The sequence below is a fragment of the Argentina silus genome (assembly GCF_951799395.1).
Source record: "Argentina silus genome assembly, chromosome: 10".
NCBI classification, from domain to species: Eukaryota; Metazoa; Chordata; class Actinopteri; order Argentiniformes; family Argentinidae; genus Argentina; species Argentina silus.
Window position 1 is genome coordinate 15,828,147 of NC_139664.1, and position 11,648 is coordinate 15,839,794.

The 11,648-nt window shown below is 42.6% G+C and overlaps 1 protein-coding gene across 2 annotated transcripts; it reads right to left on the minus strand.

Annotated features, from left to right (window-relative positions):
- Nucleotides 1-130: 130 nt before the first annotated feature.
- Nucleotides 131-11,147, minus strand: LOC310810604 (grainyhead-like protein 2 homolog). Of its 2 annotated transcripts, none has more exons than XM_083678425.1 (15): nt 10,848-11,147; nt 9,869-10,055; nt 9,242-9,634; nt 9,021-9,079; nt 8,774-8,930; nt 8,281-8,392; nt 7,343-7,437; nt 3,067-3,225; nt 2,854-2,911; nt 2,442-2,578; nt 2,281-2,318; nt 1,910-2,001; nt 1,715-1,800; nt 1,542-1,606; nt 131-1,366 (listed from the first exon to the last, which is right to left on the minus strand). In XM_083678425.1, the coding sequence occupies exons 1-15, from the start codon at nt 10,859-10,861 to the stop codon at nt 1,252-1,254; spliced, it is 1,767 nt and encodes a 588-aa protein (XP_083534551.1). In that variant the 5' UTR covers nt 10,862-11,147; the 3' UTR covers nt 131-1,251. The 2 variants fall into 2 exon arrangements, with proteins under 2 accessions (XP_083534551.1, XP_083534550.1); XM_083678424.1 differs by having other exon boundaries at nt 8,669-8,930.
- Between the last annotated feature and the right edge of the window lie 501 nt (nt 11,148-11,648).

An 11,648-nucleotide genomic window follows, 5' to 3' on the forward strand; every position in this document is an offset into this window, starting at 1 on the left:
TAAGCAGGACAGTGACACAGCAGGACGTCTTGTCACCATTTTTTAAATATCAACAAGTGGTGCTGTGCCATGGCTCTGTCTTTTCATTGTCACAGCAAAATAAGTCACAAGAGAATAAAGACAATTGTGACACATATATAAAACTACATTTATTAATTCATTAGAAAATACTATGTACAATACACATTCACATACATTGATAAAATGACAGAACGTATTGCTCCCAAAACAGAAGTTGTGTTCAGCAATTGATGCTCCAAATAGGGGAAATGGAATAATGCTGTTTTTGGAATGCAGTGGTATCTGCATATTTGTTGTTGAGATCCACTGTCTGACGGCATAAATAGTCATTTTGATGCAATGAGGAGCATTAATTATACAAAAGGAAGCCATATGATTGAATAAGAACCTGAAGGGAATGGCCTCTGCTGCCTCAATGAGCAAATCGAATAAAAATGTATCAACAGAAAACAGTCCTGTAACCTGAGCCTGTAGTTGGTTATAAATATCTGCGGTTATCTTCACACTCTGTGGCACATTTCCTGTCTAAGACACGATAAACACAATTTCAAAAGCATGGACAACAGAGTGATGCTTTCTCTGCAAATACTCTGAATACATAATAGAGAATTGCACCATAACAGTGCAACAAGATGACAACCTGGGAATGCTGGATGTCATAGACGTGTATATCATTTTTCAACGGCTCAAAAGGAGAGACTTCTAAAAAAAAAAAAAAAGTATACACACATCACACAGACCTATCGTTAAGGAGTCAAACCGCGCCATCGTAAAAGCAGTCTGAGTGCTAGGAAGAGCAGTCGTTGAGCGTGCTTGCTTTTAAGCGTCTTTGAAGCATGCAAAGCAGGAGCTTCATACTTCCCATGTTCCATTTCAATGGCATATCAACTCAATTGAAGAGGTAGCAAGAGCAGTGTTTGCAGACTGGACGTGGGTGTTGGAGTCTGTTGTTTGTCTGGAAGTGTCTTGTATTGTCCTGTTCCAGCCAATTACACCATGCTGGAGAGATGAGTCCAGATGCCCAAGTCCCACATCCCGCAGTCCCATTCTCAACCTGAACGGGGAGCCATTGAGTCACCACATGGGGCTTTGATGAGATGCATCTCTAAGTACTAAACCAGGCAGTGAGTCGCCTTTTTGAGTGTTTTGGCAGCGGAATCTGATATTGGCTTGTGGTCCAATGTGTGGGGTCCTGAGAGGCCAGAGAGGTAGCCCCGCCTCTCTGGCAGGTCAGATCTCTGATAGGATGACCCTGAAGGAGTCTGTCATGTTCTCAATAGACAGGATGAACGTGTCCTCATTGGAGTAATGCTCGATGATGTTGTCATCCATGTTGACCAGAATTCTGGGGAGAGATGGGAGGGTTATAGTTAGCATTGCAGAAACATGAATACAGAAAACATTGTCCATCTTGACAACATGAGAATATGCGTGTAAAGTATAGCCTTTCACTGGTTGATAAGGTATTTTCTGCAGCATTGTCAAGTTACTTTAATTTGCTATAAAACACATTTTCTCACCCTTTTTTGCTTTTCTTGTAGACTTTGGTCATCCTCTCAAGGGGCACTGCATATTTCTCTGAGATCTGTGAAAGCAATAGATCAGTACCAGAGCAGTTATTAGAGGAACAGTACAGGTTTCATTACACACCTCGCCCAATTATCCAGATCAGGGTGAAGTCGGTAATACTTACTGCCTCCATCAAGGCCTTCAGAGTTGGAGACTTGAGCATCAAGGCATCAAACACCTCATCAGACTCCTTCCTCACATACAGCAGAACTGTGGAGATGGGTTTACAATGGATGAAACAAACATCACATGGTTCTTGTAGTAATCAAGATCATATACATAAGAGAAGTCACACAGACACACACACACAGACACACACCTCTCTTTTGAGTATCTGCTTTGAACTGCTTGGCAGGGGGCGGACTGAATTCTTCCTCAGTGGGTAGTGACATCCTCTTCACCACGACACTCCTGAAATACAGGAATACAACATCAACCATCTAACACACTACTGGCTACAGGCTAATATGTTTCAAGGCATGGAGAGGATTTAATTAGAAGACATTATAACAAGCCATTTCATCCAAGAGCATGAAATACTTCACAACATGCATAGCAATGATCATGTCACCATGGAAACATATCAGAGCATATAAGAGCACACATCAAAGGACCCACTGCACCATGTGAAATTCAAACTCCTGATACCACTTAATCATGGATGTCAGAGTAGCTATTTGCCACACTCACCCATTCTTCTCCACTTGCTCAGTGTTAAAGGCAAAGACCTGTAGGATCAAAACAGGCAGAGAAATCAGTTAGCCAATAAGGAAGGGGGGTGTGTGTGTGTGTGTGTGTGTGTGTGTGTGTGTGTGTGTGTGTGTGTGTGTGTGTGTGTGACTTTCTCTCACCTGTCCAGCTCTCTGCAGGTTGCCAAAGTGGACATCAGGGATGAACAGGACAGGTTGGGACTCCAGGTCAACCATGGATTTGAAGAACATTGCATCAGCCTTCTTGGTCAGACACGTTGCCAGATTCCCATCCTTCCCTGTTCCGTGAGAGAGAAACCAAATGTGTTAGACTACAGTGACAGTCGAGCACCAATTGCTATGCAACTATCTTAAACACCTCCATGCTTCATCAGACTTGATTTCAATATCACGCTTGTTCCCCTGGGACTGATGCCTCATTGAGTTCAGCTGCAAGTCCTTTATTGTGGTGGTCATTCTGCTGCATGATGTGTCCCAGCTGATTAAAATAGCAGACACTCAGGTTAACATAGACTTCCATTCATCACGACTTTTCCACATGGGCACCACTGACCTTTGGTCTTCTTCCGGTTCTGCTTCCTCTCTTCATCGCGGATCTTCCGTTCAGCCCCCTGTGGAATAAATGAGATCAATATACTGTGTTAAACAGAGAGATATGGAAATATATGAAAGGTAAACCTATCCCCTTTAACACTGGTTTACCCCCTATTTTGTGTGTGTGTGTGTGTGTGTCTTTCTTATCATCAATCCCCAAAGCCCACCTCACCTTGTCACAGAACACCTTGATCTGGGAGAAGGCGCGGTGGATGGGCTTGTTGCTGCGGTTGTTGTAGCTGTAGGTATCAATCTGTATCATGAGGGGCATCCCCTTCACTCCCTTCTGAGAGGAGAAGTCTGTACTCAGGCAGTTTACAGTGATGAAGATCTATTGGATACAAGAGATGAGAGTACATCAGTCCCTGACAACTAAACCCCATTTAAAATCCCCTGAGTGGTTTTCCCTACAACAAGTAGTTTGTCCTTTTCCATGAGCCAATTAATCTTTCCCAATATCCTCCACTGTTATTGGGGGTCCTCCTGTCTAAAAGCCTTCCCCCTCCCTAGCCTAGCCAGCTCTCTGGTCATAAACGTGCTCTTTAGGCCCCGTCAGTCTTGACAGTATCTTGGCTCAGTGGGTTTTACATCGTATAACTGATGATGACTGGTCAGATCTTTGTTGTCTAGCAGTCAGCCTCCAGGCTTCAGCAGGCTGTTAAGATACCTAGTGAGGTGTGGTCTGAGAAGGGGTTTACGGCAGAGGAGAGCAGGGGTCAGGACTGAGTGAGACACAGGTTCAGCAAACAAGTCAGGTCTTTTCAAAGCTTATCATCTACTCAAGACCCCCACCCTATACGTCTATACGTCCATCAGTAATAACCACCACACCCACACTGGTCTCGCCCCCTTTACTTATCCTGTTAGAATACAGTTCATTAGAAGAAGTACTCTTACAAAGTACCGTTTGTAGTTAGCATTCTTTTACAGGAGGGTGAAGAGTTGATGAAGAGGCCACAATGGTAAATGGGACCCTGATTGTCTCTCACTGTTTACTTTCATTGTTGTTCACGAGCCAACATTTTGCAATCAGTTGTTAATCCCAAGTGGCATGAAGTCACCACAATTAAGAGGTCTCAACTCCAATGTTACCAGTAGAACAAGATATTCAGCCTCTGCTACAGAACTATATAAACAGATTGAACGGTTGGAAGTCTTTACCATAATGAGCGCAAATATTTTCCCACTGAGGAGCATCACTGCGATCAAGTCTGAGCCTGTGTATAACTGCAAGGCCTGGAGCACAAATAACTCCTCTACATTGTACACACATTGTACACACTACCTCCTCCCCCTCTCCCTCAGTCTACCAGAGTTAAAAAAAAAAAAATACTGCAGTGGGCAAGTCTCAAGAGGTGTGTGTGTGTGTGTGTGTGTCTAACGTGCTATTCATTCAGTTCCTCACCTAAATGACGCATGAACTCATAGAGGTATGAGAAGTCTGGAGCCCATTCTGTGCAATCATTCAGCCCATCACAAACAAACAAACAAACAAACAAATACACAGATGTCTGGCTGCATCGAGCATATCCAACACAGTTCTCACTCAGTTATAATGATGATGACTGTTGCTTGGCAACAGCAGAGCCAGTGCACTGTCAAAAACAAAACCCTAAAACTGTAATCAAACACCCTTGTGGCTGTGATTGTTTTGCTTGCCTGCGAATTGTGATTTGAGGAGGGTTCCGATTTAGTTTTTCAACAAGGTTCACAGGGCAGAACACAAAATGACACAACCAGTGAATGACTATATCCTCTCCACTAAGCAATGGTGGCCAATGAGACCCCAATTCAGAACCAAGTTGATTGAGTAGAACCCCTGTGTGTTTTCTAGCTCCTGTCCATTTCCTCTGTGCCGTGACCTCCCTGTATTAGTTAAGACTGGAGTGGCTCTATCTGTTCAAGCAGGGGTGATAATGACAAGACAGATGGCACTGGTTTGTTTTCAGCTGAACCTTAGAATCATGTCTGCCCTGCCTGCATTGCACACAGAACTGACTCACACTAAAGGTTACTAGAGTCTTAATGCAGGTATGACGTGGATACACAATAGCACCATTCATCTGTGCAGTATGAAACAACAGTTCCTGTTTTCTACTGCAACACGACAGTTGTGTCACTCAACCACAAACCACCATCAGATACCTAGAGATGGTACATCATAGAATACATTTCTGACAGAGTACCTAGCTAATGTATTTCCAATTAATCAAACACATAGTTAATCTTCATGACACCTACATACTCTGGGAGTTATTACAGTTTGCCACAAACTGTTTTGTTTGACAACGGTGAACCCGCTTAATCCATTTGGAACCAATCCATCTTACAAATAAGGGAATGCTGTCATTAAACCTGCATGTGCATTCAAAGAACATAGATAAAACATCAACATGTCCAGCTCCATATTGATTTTCCTCACAGACAATAAAGAACAAAAGTACAATACTAATGTACATCCACATGTACATACAGTGCCTTCGGAAAGTATTCAGACCCCTTCACTTTTTCCACATTTTGTTGTGTTATAGACTCAATTTAAAATGGATTAAATTAAAAGAATTTGCCATCAATCCACACACAATACCCCAGAATGACAAAGCGAAAACACGTTTTTTAAAATTTCTGTAAATTTATTAAAATTGAAATACGGAAATTCCTCATGTACATAAGTATTCAGAATCTTTGCTATGACACTCTTAAAATTAGCTAAAATGCAAAAATGTCATCAACAAGTTGAATTGAGTCCATCTTCATGCAAGGATAATAGTTCATGTAATTTTTGTTTGTTTGTTGTTTTTATAGGGTCTCTGATTTGCATAGGAATCAATTACACACTGTGTAGATTAGGATGTCACTACCAACTCAGCAAATTTCATAACTTTCTCTTGATCCTGACAAACTCCCCAGTCCCTGCCAGTGACAAACATACCCATAACTTGATGCAGCTACCACTATTCTTCACACGAGAGATGGTGCAGAAACTGCATTGCATGTGCTGGATTTGCACCAAACTTAATGCTTTGTAGTAAAACCAAATAAACACATTTCCAGTCACTTTCTTTGCTGAATTCATTGTTGCAAACACAACTATGGATATGGGATAGATTATTTTCCATTAAGGGATTCTTTTTGGCCACTTGGTTATCGACCAATTTTGTAGAGTGACTGAGATGATGTTGTCCCATCGACTGTGCTTTTTCCTCTCCACCATTTAACTTTGTAGATTTTTGTAAGTCTCCCCAGGCCTCAGGGTCGCATTCCTGAGCAGTTTTGTTCCTCTCCATTTGCTCAGATTGTAATGACAACCTGATCCACACAGTGTGTAATTGATTCCTATGCAAATCAGAGACCCTATAAAAACAAAGATATTAATTCCAAAATTACATGAACTATTATCCTTGCATTAAGATGGGCTCAATTCAACTTGTTGAGTGATTTGTTGATGACATTTTTGCATTTTAGCTAATTTTAAAAGTGTCATAGCAAAGGGTCTGAATACTTATGTACATGAGGTATTTCTGTATTTCAATTTTAATAAATTTACTGAAATTTCTAAAAACCTGTTTTCACTTTGTCATTCTGGGGTATTGTGTGTGGATTGATGGCAAATCCTTTTAATTTAATCCATTTTAAATTGAGTCTATAACACAACAAAATGTGGAAAAAGTGAAGGGGTCTGAATACTTTCTGAAGGCACTGTATGTCCCAAATCATATGACCTACACTCGCTAATAGCTTTAGACTTTTTCAATAGAGGAGGTCATCCTGAACAGCAAATATTTATCCAGATAGCTGGAATTGAGTCTCTTTCATAGGCGTATTTGAGGAGACCTCATTAAACACTGGAGCCATATGAGAGCCAGTTTGTTTCTGTGCCCCTGCTCGGCCTGTGTGCCTGGAGGGCTTCTCTATAGAGGCGGAGGTCTGCTGGAGACCTGCAGGCTTCATCTAATGACCCGGTGTGTTTGCTGTCTGCCTTTGTATGAGTGACCACCTCACACAGGTGAAACCTGAGCAGATCCTTTCATGTGCTGCTGTTGTGTGCCCAATGCGTCACACCTAACATTACAGGGGCCTCCTCTAATGAGCTCACACAAAGCAAAGAGGCCATCCCCCCACTGTTTGGATGACAAAGAGAATAAGGATGGTACATGCTTCAGAGGTAAAATGGGAAAAAATCTCTTTGTTATATCAATTCAACATATATCAACCACATATTATAAAGCTGTAGGAATCACATTTTTTTCACAAATTTCACTCATGAACTCGGTCTGGGTAGTGGCAGCAAAATACTGAAAGAGTTCATTCATGTTATGAACAATCCCTGAGAGTATGAATTGTTGACACTCTGAAAATAGAAGTAAAGATGACAGAGAGGAAGCACTTTCATTTTTCTTCACACTGTACTTCTATTGTTGATGCACAACAACATTCCTCCTTCTTACCTTTGCTTCTTCATTGACGTCCCAAGTAAAGGAGACAGCATTGTAAGCAATTTCCTCAATGTTTCCGATTGTGCTGAAGCTCTCTTTGTAGTCGGCTGCATAAAGAGAGGAGATCAGAGAAACAAGATGAGTTTTTGTGGCAACCTTCCTTTCTTCTTAAACTACATAGGGCATTTTTACGTGTCTTTAAAAATGGCACACACTCAGAGAAGAACACAAACATTGGGCTTTCAAATTCTACAACACAACTGTCCTGTATCTTTTCTGACTGAATCAACCAAATAATAGATATTCAGTGTAAGAGCTTCAATGAAATTAGTATATTTAACTATTTAACAAATCCACAAAACACCGATGATGCGCAAAAGCTAGAAAAATGTCACCACCTTGTTTTGAAGGTGGCAAAATGTTGGGTATTAATTGTATGCATGGACAGGGACAAAGCAGATAAGATATTCCCCAAGTAGTCCATACCCCCAGTTTACACCATCCTATACAAGCTGGGACCTGTCTTTGAGCATGAATGGGGCCCCCGCCCATTTCTCCCGTTAACGGCTCTATTCAAATCTCTGATCCAGTGACACAGCCTGGGGGCTCGGAGGGAATCCGGGCCAGACAGACCGTTATTCAAATCAGCTCGGCTGTGTCAGGTTTCAACCCCCAAAAATGTGATTACTCTCGGACCATCTCGCAGGTCTGCCACCTGCTGTCTTATTATTTTTTTAGGTGTCAGTCGAGTCAGGCAACAAACAACTCAAACTGATAATACCTTCCCTAAGGGCAGCACTCTGGCTCCATGCATTCCCCATCTGTTAGGTAGACTGATAAATACCTGCCCAACTCAAGGAATTCTGACAGTTTTCCATGGGTATGAAAGAGCTGTCGGCAAACATTGGGTGAAAGGATATCAAGAAAGGAAAGACTTGATCTCTTCTTACCGATATCCAGAACCCTCTGCTTGGCCGTGTGCTGGCGGGAGTGCCAGTATTTCCAGTGCTTGAGCTGCTCATCTCTGCTCTTGTCCTCACTGAAGACCACCATGACCACACTCTGGGGGGGATACAGACAGTACACAACCACTGAATTTCATCCATTTCATTAAAAATCAATTTATCACAATTTTAAAACATCTCAGTAAGCCTTCCACAAGTTGTTTGTTTGTATATTCACACAATAACCAATGCAACTCTCTCCATGAGGAATGATAAAGTCCTACTGTCAGAGTCCTTTTGGTCAGATTGATGTGTGTCTGTAATGAACCCACCCTCCAACTCAGTTTCTCCTCTACATCCCCCCCCCCCCAGTCTTCACCTGTCCTCCCCTCACCTGCACGACACTCTGCTGCCGCAGCTCAGTGCTTCCCATGGTGCACTGCTTACTACTGGTGCCCCCGCATGCGCTCCTCTCTGGCCCGGGTGATGGCCCACTCACCCGCACTTTGCTGATGGGATGGCGCAGGCACTTGTTGGCGCCCGTCTCGCTCAGGGTCACGGCGTAGAATTGCCCCTTGTTCAGGTAGGTCATAGGCCCCTCTCCCTGCTTCTGACGCAGAGACTTGGTGGCCTCGAGAGTGTACTGAAAGCTGTTCCTGTCGGAGGGAGGAAATCAACATTTAAGTACTGCGATACATGGGTTGTTGTAACAGTGGTCAATACGTGGGAAAGAATTAGTCACTTACACTCCAGGCTGGTTGTAATAGAATTCATCAACGCCTAAAGAGAGTGGTGCTCTGTATTTCTGTGCAGGAAACATGTCAAGATAACTGTCATGTACCAAAAAAATAGAAGCTTATTTGTAGTATTGGATATAGATGTTTTATCATAACCCAAAATATCCTTAAGTCAGACATCTTTCCACTAGCCTCCCCTTCAGTCACTCCCTCCTGACCCAGGTTCTCACCTCCTGCTCGAAATGGTCTTCATAGGTGCTGTCTGGGGTACTTCTCTGGTCGTCCTTCATGTAGCCACCATGGCTAACCATGGACCCATCATAGTTATTCTGCTGCTCATAGACGACCCGGATCTGCTCCTCGGGTCTGTAGGGCCCTCCTGGGTTCATGTAGACAGGGACCTGGACCTCTGTTTTCACTACAGCCACAGCCCCCCCTACACCCCCACCCTCTCGGTACTGCTCCTGTTTGGTATCCAGGTGCTCTGCGTTCAGAGACAGGTTCACAGGTACAGACCTAAGCACATGAACACGGTTCTCCAGCGTTGTCAAATTCCCCTGGTTGTCAGTCCCTGCTGTCTCTGTTGCTTTAGTGTTGGGTAGTAATCTTTTTTCTCTGGGAACCTGTAATGATGGGGAAGGGTGCTATTAGCATATTTCAAGAGAACAAACCTCTTCAATGAATCAACTGACATTTGAAATGTTTCTCATAAGACCTAGTCAGTTTAGGAGGACAAAAGATACAATAAATACATGAAGAGACGTTACAACTAAGGTAGAGGCATAAATGACCTCTACACTGAACATGTGATTCCCTCAGGAGCAGTGGGCAGTATGCAGATTAGTCTCCTCTCTCACCTTGTAGTAGTCATAGAGCAGCCCCAGAGCAGCTGCACTGTCCTCATCCCCATTGATGCTCATCATGGCCTTTGTGGCTGCAGTCAGGGGGTTCTCCAGGTAGGTCTTCCAGGCCTCATCTTCACTGGTGAAGGCTCGCCGAGATGGAATGGACATCTCATTTGGCACAACCACCACCAGACGTTTACTGTGGCACCACAACACAATGAGCAGGAATATTAAGTATACGTATATCATTAACAAGGGCATGTCTGCCAAGCCACTACATCTGCCTCAGGCCTTTTCTCACAAAACATCAACCAAGACAAGCCACCCCCCCCCTCCCTTCAATGTCATCAGGGGTGCTAATGGGAGATAATGACTTAGCTACAGCACATATTGGAACTGAAGCAAGAATGTATTTACACTCAAAATAGCCTCTCCCTTGTTACTCAATGATATGCAACTGCTGTATGTATAGTTCTCAAAGGAAAAGATGCAAAACATCACAAGGCAAATTGGACACATAACTATGACATGACAAATATTAATTCACAACACACCAGTGGCTGGTAACATGAGACATCATTCAAAAACTCTACAGAATGACACTTCATTGTTTTACTCTATAAAATATCACCAACTTTTGCTGACAGGTTACAGATACATATTTAAGACCTGAAACATTATTGGTTTACAGCGCAAAAAGTAGATCCCTTCAGTTCCCAAAATAACTTCTCTCCAAAGTGAAAGTCATTGTTATACATTTACAAGAGGGCAATTCGACAAAAAAAATCTAAAATATATGACAAGATTCTCACATGTAGGCCCACTTGGCATAATGTATAAACATTCATGCATTGCAATAGTGGTTATAGGAAAAAAAGAAGTGAAAGAACATATTCCTTGTGAGGAATTAAAAAATGAAATGCAATTTAATAGATTTTTACGCTCACTTATGCAGGCAGAACAGTTGTCTCGAACCAGTATAATTACTTACTTTTCCAAGTCCATGTTCTCTCCACCGGGTCTAGGTCTTGCTTGAGAAACTGGACTTTCAAGTTTGTGCAGGTGAGTTTATACGAGCAACACGAGCGATGTCAGATGAACCTGGGCCGCAGGTAATACCACTTTTTCTTATAAACAAGACTAGATCCTCCTCCCTAGGTTTCCCCTGGTCAACGCTCTGCGCATTCCTTGATGACCATCGCCTACTGGCATAGCAATTGAGTTGATAAGACAAGTCGTCGCTTGAGAGTCGATTGAAAGATGATCCATGTCCCGTTGACGTGGACGTGAACGCGATATTAAAAGGTTTTTAAGTGTTGGGGCTACTATCTTTGCGCGGAGCAAACGACAAGCTAGAGTTTGATTGGTCCAGCCACCTTACCTGGCGGCACCGATTCACCGATTGGTGTTCTTTGAGACAGGAGGTCCGCCTTTAAAGCGACCTTTATGATCTTCCCATAAACAAATACACTCAATGATGAGAGATTATTATCAGTGTTTATGATAATAAAAGACCGAGCCATGAGTTTCCAAGTTCCTGTTTTAATTACTTGTTATTCTGGGATGTTTGTGATTTATAACATTACATAGTTTCTGCTAATTACAATTGATAATTGTATCAGTCAGACACTTCAAATGATATCATATAAAGTATACGATTTTTTAAGGTAAAGTTTGAAAACAAATCTGAGCTGTGTGGCATAGCAGTCGATGAGATAAAGACATTTCAAGCACCTGTTCCTCTCAGAGGGCTGTCATTGCATCTGCCTGGATGTTCGGTTGTCATCAGCTC